The sequence below is a fragment of the Coffea arabica genome, chromosome 6c, assembly GCF_036785885.1.
Source record: "Coffea arabica cultivar ET-39 chromosome 6c, Coffea Arabica ET-39 HiFi, whole genome shotgun sequence".
In the NCBI taxonomy this organism is placed as follows: Eukaryota; Viridiplantae; Streptophyta; class Magnoliopsida; order Gentianales; family Rubiaceae; genus Coffea; species Coffea arabica.
This window is the reverse complement of record NC_092320.1, coordinates 17,986,630-18,006,215: the sequence shown is the minus strand read 5'-3', so window position 1 is coordinate 18,006,215 and position 19,586 is coordinate 17,986,630. Positions and strand designations below refer to the sequence as shown.

The following is a 19,586-nucleotide window of genomic DNA, read 5'->3' as shown; positions in this document are numbered from 1 at the left end:
AAAATATATATATATATATAACTATGCAATATAAATATAACTATTTTCAATTAAAAAAAGATAAAAGTTATGTTAGCATATCTTGAAATTTCATCTTCTTTTATTAAGAGTAAATTGAGATTTACGTTCTTTTATAGAACTAAATTCATGTATAATTGAATCAACGCTAAATTTTCGAACAACTTCCTTTTTTATGTACATTGTTAGGCAATCATTCAAGAAAATATCTTTTATCTTGTATTGGAGCTTTGTTTTGATTATCTTCATAATTGAAAATGTACATTCTATAGACTATAGGACGGAGCCAGGATTTTTTCCTTGGGGGGGGGGCCAAAATTTTTCTGAACAAAATTATCTTAATATGTTATATTCAAAATAATTTTCATCTATTTAAATATATGACATCTTAAAATATCAAATTTTAATTTTAAGTATAAAGGTATGTCTATTTCATAAATATGCAGCATAGTCATAACAAAAATTAGGATAAGAAATAACCTTTGATTAAATATATTATAACATCACAAATTACCCAAATTTTACATTATGAGAAAATGCTCCAATATGTCACTTGTGCAAAAACAAAAATATAACTATGCAATATAAATATATCTATTTTCAATTAATAAAAGATAAAAGTTATGTTAGCATACCTTGAATTTCAACCTCTTTTCTTAAAGGTAAACTGAGTTTTACGTTCTTTCATAGAACTAAATTCATCTATAATTGAATCAGTACTAAATTTTTGAACAACTTCTTTTTTTTTTTATGTAAATTGTTAGACAATCATTCAAGAAATTATCTTTTATCTGGTTTTGGATCTTTGTTTTGATTATATTCATAATTGAAAATGCCCGTTCTATAGTTGCAGTTGACATAGGAAGAGTGAGAATAAATATAATCAATTTGTCAACAATAAGATAGATCACTCAATTTCTTGTCTTCACCAAACCTTCAAGTAATTATTTGTATATTTGTATATGGGTCAACAAGAGTATAGACCACTAATTTTAAATTTTTTATCAATTAGGCTAAGTTGTATATTTGTATATGGACCAATAAAGTAAGTATTTTTGTTTTAGCCCATTGATAGTTATGAATTGAGTCTTTTATTATAATATATCAAATTGAGTCAATTTACTATGGATTATCAAATTATATGTTTAATTTTTTGAATGTTAAATAATTAGCACAATAAAAAATAAATAATTTTTTTTGAAGAAAAAATTAAATCAACGGTGGCTAATTCATACACATACACAGATATATATATATATACATATATATATAAAAATTCTCATAATATAAACTAAAATTATAAAAATTAAGGAGGACCAATTTTGTCTTATACATATATTTACATATTATGAATTAAAAATTTCAAAACTTAGGTGGCCCCCTGGCTCCGTCATTGCAGTGGTTCCTACACGTATCAACTCCCTGTTTTCCGTGGATTCTATGGGTACTGCGTGCGCTCCAGAATTTCTTTAATAGTACAACCTTTTCTTAAGCTATTATACACTTTAGGTTAAAAATCCAGGAAGCAATAAGGAATCACCAGCTTTTTCCTCCAAAAAAAAAAAATAAATAAAGGAATCACCAGCGTTTTCCTCAATTGATAAGCAACCGGGATAGACGGGCATCAAGAAGATCCTTCAGCATTGTTGGTTCATTGGGTTGTGATGAAAAGGAGGAAAGAAAATCTTGTGGATGCTTTCCAAACAGCGTTTCCAGCACCACAACGCCAAAGCTATACACATCGGACTTTTCAGTGACCACCATGGTATAAGCTAGCTCTGCATTGAAAGTTAATCTCAACTGGACAACTCTAGACTTACTATTCAAGAAAAAAAAAATAATCGTTTCAGTTGGAAGAATTTTTTCTTTTCTGTCCTTGAAAGTTAAGCCTAATATGTGCATATGAAAAACAAGTTGGTGAAAAGAAGTGATCCGGGATAGCAAGGTAACCAACCCGGTGCCATGTAACCAAAGGTGCCCGCAATGACTGTTTGATTTGACGAATCAAGTTCCAAAATCCTCACAGTTCCGAAGTCAGAAAGAGTTGCTTCGAGCTGTGAATTCAAAAGAATATTGTTGCTTGATACATCCCTGTGAATAATTGGCGGATCACAATCGTAATGCAAGTAGGACAATGCACTGGCAATGCCCTTGATCAAATTCACTCTTTTAATCCAATCCAGCTCCACAGCTTCCGTTTCATCTCTCAAGATACAAAACAAACTTCCTCTGTCCATATACTCATAAATCAGAAACATGCATCGCTTGTGCAGACAGAATCGGAGAGCTTTACAATGTTCCTGTGCCTGATTTTAGATAGCATGTCGGCTTCATTCCTAAAGCTCTTGTCAAAATTTGGATTCTCGCCTTCCAAACGGTAAAGCTTTTTCAAAGCCACTAGTTTCCCGCTTGGCAACCGAGCTCTGTACACGCTGCCATAACCCCCTGTCCCGATGCAATAACCGACATCAAAATCATTGGTTGCTTTAATTATGTCTTCATAAGCCATATTTCCATCATAGTTCCAAATTCTAAAAATGTCTCCATGTTTATTGTCTATCAGCTCAACTTCCACTTTCTTGACCTTGCTTTTGCAGAAGATATAAATTACTAATCCGCCAGTTATTGCGAACACCCCCAAGGATACCCCAAGACCTATGATGTAGTATGGGGTGTGAATGTGTGATGTCTATGGTTTCCCACAACACAAGGAGAAATGCCACAAAGAGTGGAAGGGCAACGCAAGTCTGGATTGCCTGCAAAATTTTCTGAACCAAACCGAATGACAAGGTCACACGGAAGTTCACCTTGAAGGGCAACTGTTACAGTCTTTAACATGTCTTTTTAGGGGATTGAGAAATTTGAGACGGATATGAACACCTTGCATCCGATTTTGACTGAATGCTGCGTCCTAAAGTCGGACCTGGAGCTTGCTCTTATCCAATTTGCCAACGATATTAGCTCAGAAGCCCATGTGGAGGTCAGTACTTTGTCATGTAGAATCTTTCGTAAAATAGTAAACATGCTCCCTTTTGAATGCTCATAATTTATGCCTACCAACAACATATGTAGCCTAACCTGTGTTTTTGAAATCCAAGTTTTAATATGAGATGGAAAATTGCGCAATGTTTTAAAGGGCCCTTTATGATCCTTGGAGTTATAGACTGCAATCTCAGGTGCACCTTCGCCTGGCAATCCAGAAAAAGGGAAAAATTTGCCATCTTAATTAGTTGATTTGGTCGTCATGCGTGCTTCATGTAAAGTGATACATGAGCTAGCTGATTTTTCATGAAAAAGAACAAGCAAGCATTCATCTGGAGTTACATCACATATTAGGGGTTTCCTCAATCCTATCTCTGCAAATTAAAGAATGGAAATTCATTTGATTGACTTGCAAAGAATAATTTCTTCCACATTTGCTTTCTGATGTATGAAATACTAGAACCAAGGAATATGTGTTATGCAGTATAGAAGTTTGAACAAGCCATGAAACCAAATATTGTGTTCTTCTTGATATTTGTTTCTGATTATTCTCAATGTTCTTCTTTCTGTTTCCTTGTCCTATAAAATAAACTTCAGATTTCAAGACACTGTTTGCCTGAAATATTGCTGGTCTAGTCCATTATGTGCTTCAGCTTTCTATATGGCATAACTATTCACTGCACATATTTCTTGTTCGATAGGTCATGAGAAATGCCAAAGTGGGCATGAAAGAGTATCGGTTAGAAAGTATGTTTCTTCATCACACGTACATGTTTGGTGGCTGTAGACAGTGTTCATATACATGCATATGTGCTACAGGTGACAGCAGGTGTGCTTCTTTCCTCCTTTTCTTCCTATTGCCCCTCTCATTCCTTGTTGTTTAAAAATTAACTTTCCAAAGTCTACATAACAAAATCTTCATCACAGAAAGGTATAGCAACAGTTAAATGTATAAAAGTTATGGACTCAGTGGCACTGAAGCAAATGGCTGCCGGTAATTCTAGTGAAAATTGAGACGACAAACAACCTGAAAGCATTAAAGGGGTGGAAATTTTATATTTATATGATGTAGCGTTGGGGTTAAATGCAACTCTATGAGTTCAACTAAGATCAGAGAATTATTCACGTAAACTTGGATGCTAGTGTTTATCGGTTGAGAATTTCTTTTTAATTTTCGCTGCTTAAGATTTTTTTGAATATTAAAGAAATTGATTAGGCTTGATTTTGTTTCATTAGTTTGTTTTATGGTGTCTTTGAAGTTTTTGTTAATGATATTTGAGATCCTTTTGTCTGGTCAAGTTTGCATTATTTTTCCCATTTCGATGTCATTATTTGGGCTAGTTGTGCCTTTACTAGCGAATGAGTTTCAACAGGTCAGTTGTACGTAAGATGGATATTTCTTTGATTGCTAAAAATTGTTGGTTCATAGTTTATGTCTTCATTTTCAGCGCTGTTCTCCACTATGGACATGCTGCAGCCCCAAATGACAGGGTAGCTTTCTTTCTTGCTTCTATCTTCTGATATTTCAGAAATCAAAGAAGTACAAAATATGTTCCTGTACCTCTAACTTGCAAATCAGCCATTTCGTTAACTCTAGTCATTCCTTTGATATGAGTGTTGTATGTTGTAGCTAAAAACGTAGAATATAGATTTCTGTGTATGTTCTTTTTGAATATTCTACCAGCAGCAGCAAGAAATTAGTTGCACTTGTAATAGCTTAAGCAAGTTGTCAGGGGCAAGAATTGTTCCTTGTCAACAGTATTCTTTGAATGTGCAAAAGGAGATAGACAGACGATTGTCTACTAAGTAATGCATTCAATTAAACACAATGGATAAATTGGCCGGAAATGTGTGCAAGGATATCTATCCTTAGGTGTCGCTGTATCAGATAATATTAGCTATCATTGTATCTGTACATGTATGTGTACCAAGTTTTTTGTGTCCTAGCTGTTTCTGAAGTGAGAATCAGCTGTAGTCTAACTTGAAGAACTATTCTCTGGCTACATAATTTTGTTGCTCGAGTGAGAAACAGGCTCTTCTGTGTTCAGTTTGTTTTGTTTACATTGTCGCTTGAACAAATATTAATGGCTTCTCTTTCACCTGGGCTTTTAGCATGACTATTGTGTAGAGTCTTTGTATGAAGGCAGCAATAATTGATTAAGCATAAAATGGTCGATGCTGTCAGGCGTCAAGGACTCAGTGTTTCCGGATGCGTAAATTGTTTGGCGCTCATATGCTCAAAGTTGCTTCTGCCTCTTTCTTTGCTCTATGGGTTGAGATGCAAAGGATAATCTATAGTACATTATGTCAGCGTGGATTGCTACACGCGCTGATCATATGAGCAGCCTGCTTGGATTATTGGTGATTGTGGCATGCGTGAAGTAGAGGATCCTTGTGATTGTAACTTGGATTGTCGAGGATTCAACTTGACAGTGTATTCTTATTCTTTAAAGTTTTTTTTCTGACATTTTCTTGACGAAAATCAAGAATTTGGCAAATAAACCTAAATCCCCGAGCAACCTTCAAAAGCCGACAACTTTTGAAGGCAAATAAACCTAGAATTCTGACATTTATTCTTTAAAATTCGGAAATTCATAATGTTGCTTGTGCTCATTTAGGAGTGTTTCTCTGAAAGAAATTTTAGTAGGCGGCAGCCTCTAACTCTACTTTACTTTTTGTGATTGAGGGATTTAGTTGGACTTGGATTTTGAATCCACTTTAGGAATTGCTGTTGTTAAAAAGTGTTTTACGGACTAGAGCTCTGACTTCTTGGCATTTGAATTCTTCTTGTTCAATACAGCCTTCTTTGCTTTCCACCACTTTCTAATCCGGTGGGAGACTTTGTTTGCATGATTCTTGACTGTCTCGCCAGCATTTAGGATTCCTTTTGTAATCCTTCGTGTCCAATCATCCTTCTTGTTTTCCTTTTCCCTCAAGACTTTTCCCTGCAGCAATATTTTGAGTTAGCATGGGAATCACTTATATTAAATGACATTCAAGCAAAAAAGGATCTTCTTGGCTACCAAATTTGAAGGAAATTGTGCCTCATCTTCATCATCTTCCTCGTCTACATCATCATCACCGAAGTTTTTTGTATTCATCAAATCTTCCTTTGAGTACATCTTCATGCCAGGAGCTCCTGGCATCCCCTGAAGCACGAAAGTAAGATCAGAATTAAGATTGACCATAAGAGTAAAAGGAAGCTGCCATTCTCACATATCAGATAATCACCTCCATAGATTTTGGTATCTTCTCCATTTCAGCCTCCTTGGAGGACTTGGGAACAAAAGGCTCTCCTGGAATCCTATCCTGACAAGACAATGAAAGAATCACAAGGTTCATTTCTTTAGCAAAAGGTACTGATAAACAGAACAGGCAACCATGATAACTAATCAAAGAAACGCGTACAACAAGTTTTTCTTGTTAGCTAAGCTCAAATATCCATATTAAATTCCACTCAGAGATGATGCTTATATCTGCAATAAAGCATGTGCAAACGGAGATGTCAGCTGTAATCTCTGATCTCTGTAAACGTCTTAAAAGTCATGGTGCACCCATATAGAATTAGCACTTGATGATTAAATTAAAAGTAGGGGGTAGAGGAGAGTTGGCCTTGCAATGGCTACAATGCATGCGCTAACTAACACCTTGGTGGTACTTATGGATAAGCTATAACATTGAAATATTTCAACATCAAAACCACAGTATCCTTGGTATATGCTCATCATTTTGGTGACAAGATCTATCAATACAACATCATGCTTTAGAAGCAACCTTATCCAGTCTTTAAAAATCTCTCAACAGCAGCTTTGCATTTTGTCACATTTGTTAGATATGGCATTATATGTTCTACCTTTAAACTTCCATGGGTTTTTAACAACTCTCTCTCTCTCCTGTCACTATAAATATAAGTAACTTGAGCCTTGTGAATTTCCTAAACAGAGAAATTGTTGTATGCCATCTGTCTAGACAGTTCTCATCAGTCATACTTTTCCAATTAGATTACTGAGCAAAAACAGAATTGACTATATCAAGCAGGCTTGATGTACTTTTCATAATCTTTCAAGTACAAATATCCTTTAACTCTTAAAATAGCTTTTTAAAATTATCACTTTTTTCCTAAGCAGATTAAGAAAAACTGAAGCATGAGAGCAGACCCTTCATAACTTCAGATGCATCTGTTGAAGCATCATGGATAACCCATGTGGCATTTTACCCAGGCATAACACACAAATTTGTTTCTTAACATCCTTTTGTTGCAGGGACCAATACTCAATAACCACACCTATCAAATTTGAACCCATCATTTCACTATTTAGTCCACCTATTCATTTCCACGAAAAACTAGACATGTTACACATGGTTTTGTCATGGTCAAACTTTTCAATGTTAACATCAGATAAATTCCACTATGGCTCTCAAAATTGGTACAACATCTATCAAGAATCACATTCATTGGCTCTTTCACTAATTCTATGTCTGGTTATATTCATAAAATTATTATGTCATATTACCAATAAGAACTAATCCAGGAATTTATGCCCTTGCTTTAAACTCTTCTAAGTCCTTTGCACTTTAAATTTTCAGTAATTACCATTAATTGATAGAATCAGAGAAACTAGCCTAGTTGTCTACATCTATAACGAATACCCAAAGGCACTTGAATCAATTGTTTGTGAACACAGAAAATTTTATATACAGCAACAGAGTCCAGTTTCTTGCCACCTGACTAGAGAAGCATTTAAAATAGCTATATGGATTGCCTTATGGGCCCAATAGAGAAAAAAAACTACTGAAATCCACGGTTCAGCATATCTTTTTAACTTGAAAACTAGCCAGTAGACGTCAGAGAAAATTTACCTCAGGAACTTTAGGTGGCTTTTTGCTGCATGCTCCTCTGAGGTCCTTACAAAGAAATTTCACTAGAGAATCAACCCGAGGTTTGTTCTTGTACAGGTATTCTGCCACATCAGTATCCGAATACCCCATGACCTGCAAAATGTTGGAGCTTTTAATATCTTGGTGTTATGCCTCCCAAAGGGGTCAATAAAAGATGGGAGCAAATTCAATGAGAAATGCAGAAAGCAGAAAGGGCTTGTCAAAGTTAAGCAAGCCAGGCAAGTAATCTATTTTGTTAACAGTTGTAACATTAGTTTCCTCACTCTGACTGCCACATACAGTAACAGGAAATTGATTTTTCCTTAAAATATACTCTATGTAATACTAAGAATGTCTGTACATGCAGTATCTAAAATTTTGGCCAGTCAAAGTATACAGCGGAACAACTGGTAAAATCTTATTAACAAAAACATAAATATTACCTCTTGACAAGCTCATCAATTGTTTTACATTCTGAATTGCACTGTCCTTTAGAGTCTTGTTCAACAAGCTGCATCCAAGCAAATAAAAGAGACATAAATGATTAAGGATGAAAGTCGAAAACATAAGTTGATGGGATATCAAACTGCTACTATACTTAACCTTTTATGCACTTCAACTTCAACTTCATTCATCAGTGTCACAATCACCAATAATCCTTACAAGAGCAAATTCCATTGTGAAAATGGTGGAAGCGATTGGAATCACGAATGACAATTTCCTTGTTTGTAATGTCAGACACACCCTTCATGAACTCATGGCAGTCTCCACATATGCGAAGATTTTTAAAGATTCTAATTCTTCCACCATTGGCATTGCTCACAAGTGCAAAAGCCAAAGCTAGCCTCTCGCTATGATGAAAGAGGTTTTCTTTCTTAACAGCATCTGGTACATTATGAAGCACATAATGTGTGTTTGGAGTATAACCAATTGACTGAAGTCTTTGATGCAGGTCCTCCAACTTTTGATAAATATCAGTTAATCGTGGATGTGAAGCATCCTGGGACAAAAAGACATGCGTTTTGGCATCGACCTCAACCCAGCTACAACCAGGTTCCTTCTTAACACCTCTACTCGACATTAATGCTCTAATTCTTGAGACATCATTCCACCTACCTTTGGCTGCATATATGTTAGACAACCATATATAACTTGAATCCTCATCAGGATCGATTTCGAAAAGTTTTTGAGCAGCTTTTTCACCCATTTCTACATTTCCATGAATTTTACAAGCCCCAAGAACAGTCTCCCAGATTAACGTATTTGGAGCTATTTTCATATGTTGAATGAAGCTTTCCAGCTCGCTAAACCTGCCTGCCCTGCCAAGGATATCAACCATACAAGCATAGTGATCAACTGAAGGAGCAATTCCATATAATTCGCTCATCAAGTGGAAATGCTTCTTTCCTTCTTCAACCAAACCCATGTGGCTGCATGCAGAAAGGACACCAATAAAACTAACCCCATTAGGCTGCACATCTTTATTCAACATGGCTCCAAAAGACTGAAGAGCCTTTTCATTCTGCCCGTGTTTGGAGTGTCCACATATCATTGTGTTCCACAGCACTGTATCAACTGTTTCTATGCTCTTAAATATCATTTCAGCATCATCTATGCAACCACATTTTCCATACATATCAACCAGTGCACTGGCCACATATACATCACAAAAATGTCCAGACTTAATTGCCCAGGAGTGCAGCTGCTGTCCATTTATAAGGCTTGCTATCCCAGCGCAAGCGCTCAGGCAGCTGGCCAGAGTAAATTCGTTAGCTTTGACTCCTTCCCTATGCATCCGATTGAAGAAGCCAAGGGCCTTCTCTCCTTGATTATCAGTTTGAGCATAACCAGCAATGAGAACTGTCCAAGTAAAGATGTCCCTTTCACTCAATCTGTTAAAAATCAACTCCACATCATCCAGGCATCTGCACTTAGAGTACATGTCAATCAGAGCAATTCCTACATGACCATCAGTACAAAGGTTACTCTTAAGTAAATAGGCATGCACTTGCTTCCCAAAACTAGCATTTAGCTGGCTAGTGCAAGACCTCAAAGTGCTTATGAAAGTGTACTGGTTTGGCATTAGGCCCTCTGTAAGCATCTTCTTAAAAATCATTGGTCCTTGATCAGAACTTTCACCATCATGATATCCAGATAAAAGTGCATTCCATGAAACCACATCCTTTTGACTCATCGCAGAAAAAACCTTTAGACCATCATAAACTAAACCAAGTTTCATGTACATGGTGATCAGAGCATTGCTAACTGACAAATCGGACTCAAAATGAAATTTCCAAATGCAAGCATGAATGCTTTTGCAAAAGTGTGGATCACCCAAATCCGTGGCAGTGCTAACAACAGTTGAGAGTGAAAATTGGTTAGGCCTCAATCCCGATTGCATCATCAAACGAAACAACTCCACCGCCTGTAGTTTCTGTCCTTGTTGATCAAGGCCACTTATCATCGTACTCCAAGTCACAATATCAGGGTCCCTGATCATCTTAAATACTTGCAGTGCATCATTTGCCAACTCACATTTGGAATACATATCAACTAGACCACAACTAATAAAATCATCAAAGGCACTCCCGATCTTGATTGCCATTGAATGAACAACCTGGCCTGCCCGCAAACTCCGCGAACTTGCGCATCCCTTCAGAACAGTTGACAAGGTATAGTTACTGAACCTCATATCAGACTCTGTCATTTTACAGAACAAAATCAAAAGTTTATGTCCATCACCCAGTTGGGCATACCCATTAAGCAAAACATTCCATGATACAGCATTTTGCTCCGGCATGATGAAAAATACTTTATCTGCATATTCCATTTCACCACATTTAGCATAAAGATCAACTAAAGCAGAACCAACATAAACATCTGTAAATGCCTCCCCTTTAACAACCTCAGCATGCAACTGTTTCCCGAATTCTAAACCAGAGACCATGGAACAAGCTCTTAACACTGTTGCCAACGTGAACTCATTAGGTCTTATGCCTTCCCTCCTCATCTCACAAAATAACTCAACACCTTCTTGGCCAAGCCCTTCAGCTACAAACCCCGAAATCAAAGCAGTCCACGACACTACATCTTTCTCAGGCATCTCATCTAACACCCTACGCGCAAAGCTCAAAGCTCCACACTTAGCATAAAAGTTAATTAACGAAACAAATAAATGACTGTCAGGGTCAATCCCAATCTTGATCAAATTTGCATGAAAAACTTTACCCTCATTCAAGCATAAATTTACAGCACAATACCGAAAGGTTTCCGAGTACCATCTCAACACCTTTCCTCTGTCCAAATTTACAACACCGCCGTCGTCATCCACCCCACCTAAATAATCCTCTCTAATTCTCCGTTTAATCCCTCTTTGCATGGGAAGCAGCTCCAAATCAGGAGAATCGAGATTTCTCGGCCCCCTTTTGGACCCATTTGAGAGTCGGAATCTTGGGACTTCTTTGTTCCTCCCTCCATTTCTGGACCCCTTTGCGGGTGCATCAGGCGACACAAATCTTGGGATCTTGGCATTTCTGAATTGAGAATCGGTAGCTATATTGTTGTAGTCGATGATTCTGGGAGCAGCACAAGAGGAAGAAAGAGACCGCACTGATAGTAAAGGAGGTGGAAGAAAAAGTGTCTTAGACTGCAATTGCTTGAATCTTGCTACCATCTAGTCCAAAATTAAATCCTAGCCAACAGGCACAATTAAGTACATAATTGTTAAACATCTCATCTATATCCAAGTAAATGAAAGTAAGATCTGTTCCAAAAAGTAATGATATAAATGCAAATACATTTTCGACAATTTGAATGATGCAACAACATACTTGGCAAAGCATATAATACAACTCAACACATTTTGCAAAAATTTGCATGACATGTTAATGCTGTGAGAAACAATATTACTGGGGGAAGAAATTATAATTTATGCCCATAATGTACAGGTATCTCATTTATCTATTGGACCACGTCAAAAAGCACAACGGTCTGAACATCCACTGGAAGAAATCATCACATTTAAGGGGAAAAAATTTTCAGAGAAGCATCATTTTACATGAAATTAGAAATGCCACCAGACTGCTCTCCGGAAAAGCATAAGAACGTCCAATTATCACTACCCAACCAAGTTTCTGGCTGCAGTACAACCAGATATACACAAATAAGCAAGGGGTTACCCGAATACCCATCGCATAATGACAAACTTCAATTGAAACTATATGAACAATGACCACCTTTACTAACACAATAAATCAAAAGCTATACATTTTCAGCATCTTAATCAATTCATTTGGTCCACATTTGTCCCAGATGAAGTTGCACTTTTGCTATGCACAACTTAATCACAATTCATGTAATAAACGAATAGACAGAGAACAGGGTGGGGAAGGAGGCAGCAGTTCAGGCAAATGACTTGGTTTCTTTTGCTGGATTGAAACAGCAGGAAAACATATCAAGGACTGTAATATCTAAGGCATATTTCCTATATTTTCTAAGAGAATGACAATATTCAAACAAATTCAATCCTCAACAACTACATTCAAGGGGAATTAACCAAAATAATAACAATATAAAAAGAGAGACAATTTTCCTTTTGTCGTTTAAATTTCTTATACTTTTCTCTCTTCAGCTTTAGATGAAGTCTTAAATGGCTCCGATATCTGGATCAGGAAACAATCAGCAATTAAGCATACAATCAGAGTCAAACACTAAACCCAGCAGCATGCCAAACCCCAAAATGACAACAAACATCATACGCTGTAGATTCACGCAATAATCGCCAAAAGCAACAGATACATTGAACGTATGCACGAGAGCGGAAATAGAATAACAGAAGAACGAGATCTATGAGAAATCGGTGCAAAACCCTAGACGATGAGCTGTGTTCCGAGTAAATCAAAGCCGGAAGTGGAAACTACGGCGAAATCAAAACTGAGAATGAGAATGAGTTAAAGTTACCTGCGAAGGAGAAAAGAGAAAGTCAATAAAGAAGAAGTGGGCGAGGCGGCGTGGATTGTGTGGCCTCAGCGGCAGCTTTGGCTTTGTTTTGCGAAGGACTGCTACCGTGTGACTGCTAACGAGACCGAGAAATTTGTCAGGATCCGGACTGCATAAGCTCAGAAACAGACTAGCTCAGAAACAGTCTAGCTCAAACGACACCATTTCACTTATGCATTCAATTGACCCTAGTCTAGCCCAAAACGTCACCGCTCCAGACCTTTTCTTCTATCTTGACAAAATTGAGAGTTCTGATAATATATAGTTAGTGATATTTACGTAAGCGGTCGTACATTTTTTACCGCGGTTAACCGGCTCTGGTTTTGACTTTTGCTTTGGCTTGGTTGAAAATGTTCTCTCAGGTAGATTATAGTCACCTTTTTCTTTTTCTTTCTTTCTTTCCTTTTTTTATTTTTGATTTTGTATGAATGAAATTCGCGGCCCTCAACCAAAAAAAATAAAAATAAAAAAAATACACATAGTGTACCTTAATTATTTGTTTTTTAATTGAAGAAATTTCCAAAGGGTTTTCAATAAAGAAATTGGCGCCCCAATGAAAAAGATTAAAAAATACACTAAACACGTAAAATCTGCAGATATTTTTTTTTTTTATCTTTTGACCTTTTGATATACATTTATAGTGCATGGATATTGTTCCAGTCTTGGAGCTTGGACTCCGCTTTGCATCAAAACGTAGTCCATCACATCACAATTCTCGATCACACTGTCAAATTTTGTCAATCAAGTCCAAAACATTGGTGATCCAAGCCCAAATGTGGAACTTGTGGGATGACAATCTAAGCCCTTTTCTGCTTAGCAGTCACTTGGCCCCATACCCCGTCCCTAAGAATTCCTTTGGCATTCATTTATCTCTAAGCACTCGCGGTTCAATCCCAACAGACCCTCTAAAATTGTTGGTTATTTTAACGGAATTTACTCAATTCAGTTTCTCGCGTTGTTGGAATAGGGGTGGTCAAATCCTGTGTCGTTTAAAGTTGCAATTGCACCAATCGCATAAATATGGTGCTGACACGTTTTAGTAGTCACATGCTTGTACCTTCAACTTCTAGTCACAATCACGCAAATCTTTTTATCCCTAATCATGTGACACAATTATATTTAAAAAATCAATTTGAAACCGTGATTTATGCGACAGGCAATCTAATCCCTAGACTAGGTATAAACTTGACGTATTAAATTTCTAAGCGCGCATAAATTAGCTATTCGTATTGTGAAACAAAATTTACATTATTTTATAACGACATAGAATGAAAGTTGGATGAATTTAGTGTAGATGAGAGGTAATGTACATTTGTTTATACAAGATAATTGATGTGCTCGGGCTTCAACCTCCAGTAATCCCTTCAAAATCCTCGGTTATCATTAACCGAATTCAACTTCTCGCATTGCTGGAACAGGCATAAACTTGATGCTCTCAGTTTACATGCGAAAGATATTTTAATAGACTTCTATACATGAAGCTTAGTTAGTAGACATGTTATTCATAATTTTAACACCGGTCTCATGCATTTCTTATAGATTTCTGACGGATTTTGAAAAGAGTTAGTAATATAACAGCCATAATTCAGTGTCCGAGAAAGGGAGAAACAGATGAAAATCATATGCAGCTCCTTAAATATTTAGCGATTCCGGTGCCAGAGTTGGTCAACGAAAGAGTATAGCTACAAAAACTGTCATTCTTCCTTCCTCTGCCCCTAGAAAAGGAAGGAAATTGAAACGCATGCAGCAACCTCGTACATGACTCAAAGATAGTTTACGTCCTGAAATGGTCAACAAGCCACCATAACATTTGTTGTAGTCTTACCTGAGTCACGTAGCTGTTGCCGTCACCGGAGATGGAGGTCTTCGTTGATGATCTCTCCCTTCTTTTCTACTCTCTGTGTCCTTGATTGAAATACATAGTACTTTTTAGAGGGGTGGGGGAGGGAAGACTCGAAGAATTTTACATCACTAGAATCTGACCTTGGATCAATCCCTTCGCCGGAGATGGAAGTCATTGTTGGTGACCTCTCTGTCTCTTTCGATCTCTGTTTCCTTGATCGTTTTTTCATCGAAGTAGATAGAAAAAAGCTATAATAAATGATTTGGGTATCAAATACTGTTTGAGAATGTGAATGATATCTAACATAAGTGACTTTAAGCTGTTATGATTATTTGCAGGACGTAAACCTAATCCATTAGACTGGTCTGCGCGTCATAAAATTGCAGTTGGGGCTGCTGGAGGACTGAGATATCTTCATGAAGAAGAGTGCAGAGTGGGCTGTATTATCCATCGTGACATGCGATTTTGAACCACTTGTATGCCATTCTAATCTCCCTCACTTCTTTTCCAATCTTTCTTCTATTCTTTATCATAATTGTTGAGCTTTCCTCCAAAACTAGATGAGTAAGATGGTTGTACAAATGCAAACTTAGGATCGAAAACTGTCCTGGAAAATCCTTTGCCTCGTGTAATCTGGCTCAAACAGTCCTATACTTCGAGACGTTTTGTTTCATGTATAGCCTGAATATGGATTGCAACTTTAGTATAAGCAGCAATATAAAATGATATGAGTGTCTAGAAATATTCCTGACGGCAAATCTTTTAACCATACTTATTCTGTTAAAAATTATTGCCTAACAAAAAGAAAATGCAGGCTCTGTAAACAAAAAGATCTTTTCTTTCACTGTTTCACTCAAGGTGAGATGATGTTTATGCCAGTAGTCATGTAAGCAAGCTGCCTACAGCTGTACAACCTTTTCGTTTTCACAATGTCATCTCTGGTACATTGGCAATATGTTTGTATCTTAACGAGATGGAGGTTTAGATTTGAATTTGTAAATGCAAATCCCCTTGCCAAGTGTCAGCTGAATTGTTATTTTTTTTTTTTTGAAAACGATAATTAATTATATTAGCTTGTGTAAAAAATATACACTTAATGAGCAAAGGCTCAAGTTGAACTATACATGTGTCAGCTGAATTGTTAAGTACACCATAGATCCTTCTATTCACCCGGGAATCCTTTCAAGCATTGTCTAAGTTCAGCTTCATCCATATCATTATCTTCTAAGTATTAGAACTTCTTTCGTTTCTGTTGTTTGAGATTAGCGAGAAGGGGAGCAAATTAGTAATGTTTCGGTCTTAAAAGTACATTTTAACTCTTTTGCCTTCTACGGGCAGTCAAATTCATGGCATGTCTTTGTTCAAGGCATTTGCGTACATGAGAACACTATAATTAAGACATGTGGGTTTAAACTGTAATGAAATGTTAAATGTTTATTAGTATAATTAATTGAAATGTGCAACACGAAATGCAACATTCGATGTCATAAATGATATAGTAATAATTGGTATAATGTGTAGACCAGCACAATCTTGATATTTTGTCAATAATTCTATTGTTGATTAAATTTAGACTCCAATTTTGAAAATTCAATTACATGGTTATTAGTTTAACAGGTACAGAAGTTCAACTACACTGGTAAATCTTGCCCAAATTCAGCAAAAGCAGTACAGTTAAAAGGAAATTACTTGCAACTTTTTTTTTTACAAAAAATATTTAAACACTTACTCCACAATCCTCATATGGTTCTTAAATCTAATTAATGCTCTCTTTGTGCTAAAGAATAAATTCTAGGGTAAATTACATTTTACCCCCCTGTGATTTACCCCTTTTTTACATAACCCCACTATGGTTTCAAAAGCTATACATAACCTCCTCATGGTTTGGATTAAAATGTCAAAGAAACGGAAATAGTCACTTGTAACGGAACTTCTAAAAATGTCAAAATTACCCTTATAAATACATGACACATTAACCCCCTATGATTTTTATATTTTACCATATAACCCCCTTATGGTTTAATACTTTACCATATAACCCCCTTATGATTTTCAAAATATACACATAACCCCCCTTGGTTAATACATAAATTTCAATCTTACATAAGGGTATTTTTGACATTTTAGGTGACGCCGTTACGAGTGACTACTTCCGTTACTTTGACACTTTAATCCAAACCATAAGGGGGTTATGTATAGTTTTTGAAACCATAGGGGGGTTATGTGAAAAACGCTAAACTATAGGGGGGTAAAGTGGAATTTGCCCTAAATTCTAACTTCTAAGAGCAAATTTCTAAAACCCCAAAAAAAAAAAATTGTAAATCTTAGATATAAGGCGTAGCTTATCAATCCTGGACATTAAAAAGAAACGAGGAACAACAATTTGGATTTTCTGTGGTAGTCGATGGGGATTTAATGACATACGTGTTTTAATGTGTACCACTAGAATTGTTGTGTGTAATTTGTTGGAAATGCCATTAAAACAAAACACACTCTGTATAATTCCTCTAAAGTCCTCAAACTTCATCCCACTCTCTATAATTCCTCTAAAGTCCCTAGATCATGTACACATTCACATCTCCGCCGGTGAATTGATTGGTTATAATAATCGTTCGAAATTTTATATGAGTTGAATTCGAATAAATATTTTAGCTCGATAAGTAGTCGAACGAACATGAGTTCATTCACGAACATGGATCGCTTTAGGAGTCGTCCGAGGAATTTACTCTTTTTAACTAAATGAAGTGGCTAATTCCTTCTATGCCATTTCAGGTCAATTGCACGAGTCAAGTAGCCTCGGTTGGTTTGGATTCAGTCTCCTTCGAATCCAGTAACCGACATGGATATTTGATTATGCGTTTTCATTTGGAACACTCGCAAAGCTGTCTTTTTCGGCCTTTGATTTCATTCTGCCTTCGAGAATCAAAGTCGGTCTTTCACTTGGGTCTTGTGTGCAACTTCTCGGACGCACAGCCCCAACTTCAAGTACAAATAGTTCAACAAAGATATAGCTTATTTGTTTTAAGTCCATTGATGGTAAAAGTTTCTTAGATAGTGAAACGGTGGAATTTCTTTTAATTTTTTCCTTTCCTCTTACATTTACAGTGTGTATTATTGTCATGGAAAAAAACTATAGATAGCCTAGAAGTTTCTCTTTTGAATCATATTATAGTAGTTTTACAGCGGTACAAAATTTGGGTTCTCTTATTCGGGCAAATTGCTCAACCCCTTACATTTTTACATAATATGACATGAGCTCCTTTAAAGTTTCAAAATACTCACGTAACCTCCAATGACATTATGTATAGCAGAAAATGGATGGAAAGCATTTTCGAGTTTCGTATCTATCTACACAATCCTTTTGTAATTTTATGAAAAGTGATTAGACCCTTATTCAATTTAGTGCTTGAAATAAGGACAATATTATCATTACTGTTAACATGTTATGAAGACTATTTTTCATCAAACCTCCACTTTAGATAAAATTATAAGGGGGTTATGTGGATATTTTAAAACCTTAGGGGGATCATATGATATCATGCAAATGCACAGGAGGGTAGTCGGTAATTTATCATTCTTGGCTTCTAATTTAGGATCTTGGAATTTTGATAATTATTTTTAGGATAAATTACATATAACCTCCTTGTGATTTTATATATTGCCACATGACCTCTTAAAATTTTAAAATTTCCACATAGTTCTCTTATAGTTCTATATAAAGTGAAAAATGGATGGAAAATACCATCATTAATGGCAATTGAACTAGAAGCTCTCAACAAATGTGTGTGATAAAATCATAATGTCCACTAAACCATACATAATTTGCATGAATATTTACTTTATTCTCGTGTTGTTTTTACATTTATTCATATAATTGCTTTATGATTTTATACAAGATGGTTAGGCCATTATTTGTTTTAGTGCTTAAGTAACAGCGACATTGATGTTTCAGCTAATTCCCGTCAAATCTTTCTGAGTTTAAAGATCTGCATTTAAAATCCAAGTCAAGGTCTTTCCAATCTCCGTCTCAGGGGGGACCAAGGAAGGCTTGTAACATGTTATTTCTGGCCTAGATTTTGATTTCACATTTGAGAGTCAAGTTCACTGCAATTGTTGCGCAAAATTTCTTAGAAGACTTTTCTGCGGGTCTTAAACACATGGACGGCTTTTTTGTTTCTTGACCAGGCTTTGTTTTTCCTTTTCTTTTCAATAAGGGTAAAAAACACTTTATCTTTATGTGGTTTATCAAAAAGCGCTAAACCATATGAGGGTGAAATGTACATTGCCCTTTGGATAATTTAAAGGGTGTTGCACTCTCAAGGATGACTATATTAAGGATGATGCTGTCTGGATTATTACTTAGACCCTGTCTGGATTATTAATTTTTTTTAGAAAATTTTTATGGCTTTTGGTGAATTTTTTTTTACATATTTTTTAATTTTACCTTACATACATCATATCCAAAAAAAAAGTGTTAAGTAATTTTCCGTAAATAAAAAAATTTTCAAAAAGTGCAATCCAAACTATCTCATTAATACCCAAAGTTTGAGTTTTAACTAGATAGCCCCTAGGATTTTAGAAATTATTTTATTTGCCCTTAAAAATTTATAAACTCCTTAATTTTACTCTCTTACAAATTGATAAAAAAAAAAATGCAAGTTATCACGTTATTTTATGCCTTTGGAAAATCTAAGGCCATGATAATTATACTTACTGCTACTTTTTTTTTCTTTTTACGGGATTAGAAAGACTAGAAAGGCCATTATAATTGTTTTTTTCTTGATTTGGGAAAGGGAGGGAGGGGGTGGGCTTTGCTATTTGGCACCATCTTACCCCTTGTAGTGCAGGTGTAAAAGAAATTTTAAAA

At 36.0% G+C, this 19,586-nt stretch overlaps 2 protein-coding genes and 1 pseudogene across 4 annotated transcripts; all 3 read right to left on the bottom strand.

Moving 5' to 3' along the window:
- Positions 1 to 1,605: 1,605 nt before the first annotated feature.
- LOC113693083 (MDIS1-interacting receptor like kinase 2-like) lies at positions 1,606 to 2,665 on the bottom strand (annotated as a pseudogene).
- Positions 2,666 to 5,753: 3,088 nt separating this feature from the next.
- Positions 5,754 to 7,989, bottom strand: LOC113693082 (uncharacterized). The gene is made up of 4 exons (XM_027211663.1): positions 7,861 to 7,989; positions 6,232 to 6,309; positions 6,024 to 6,149; positions 5,754 to 5,945 (listed from the first exon to the last, which is right to left on the bottom strand). Exons 1-4 carry the CDS (start codon positions 7,987 to 7,989, stop codon positions 5,754 to 5,756), a joined length of 525 nt encoding a protein of 174 aa, XP_027067464.1.
- Positions 6,049 to 13,049, bottom strand: LOC113691652 (putative pentatricopeptide repeat-containing protein At3g23330). Of its 3 annotated transcripts, none has more exons than XM_072053193.1 (7): positions 12,838 to 13,049; positions 8,482 to 11,569; positions 8,322 to 8,389; positions 7,861 to 7,992; positions 6,409 to 6,476; positions 6,232 to 6,309; positions 6,049 to 6,149 (listed from the first exon to the last, which is right to left on the bottom strand). In XM_072053193.1, the coding sequence occupies exon 2, from the start codon at positions 11,549 to 11,551 to the stop codon at positions 8,525 to 8,527; it is 3,027 nt and encodes a 1,008-aa protein (XP_071909294.1). In that variant the 5' UTR covers positions 11,552 to 11,569; positions 12,838 to 13,049; the 3' UTR covers positions 6,049 to 6,149; positions 6,232 to 6,309; positions 6,409 to 6,476; positions 7,861 to 7,992; positions 8,322 to 8,389; positions 8,482 to 8,524. The 3 variants fall into 3 exon arrangements, with proteins under 3 accessions (XP_071909294.1, XP_071909295.1, XP_027065694.2); XM_072053194.1 differs by having other exon boundaries at positions 8,482 to 11,487; positions 12,838 to 13,045; XM_027209893.2 differs by lacking the exon at positions 6,409 to 6,476 and having other exon boundaries at positions 6,232 to 6,304.
- Between the last annotated feature and the right edge of the window lie 6,537 nt (positions 13,050 to 19,586).

Coding starts and splice junctions, on each gene's coding strand:
- LOC113693082 (XM_027211663.1), bottom strand. CDS start 7,989: ATGGGGTATTCGGATACTGATGTGGCAGAATACCTGTACAAGAACAAA. Junction 6,150..6,231: donor AGATACCAAAATCTATGGAG/GTGATTATCTGA, acceptor TTCGTGCTTCAG/GGGATGCCAGGAGCTCCTGG. Junction 5,946..6,023: donor CACAATTTCCTTCAAATTTG/GTAGCCAAGAAG, acceptor ATATTGCTGCAG/GGAAAAGTCTTGAGGGAAAA.
- LOC113691652 (XM_072053193.1), bottom strand. CDS start 11,551: ATGGTAGCAAGATTCAAGCAATTGCAGTCTAAGACACTTTTTCTTCCA.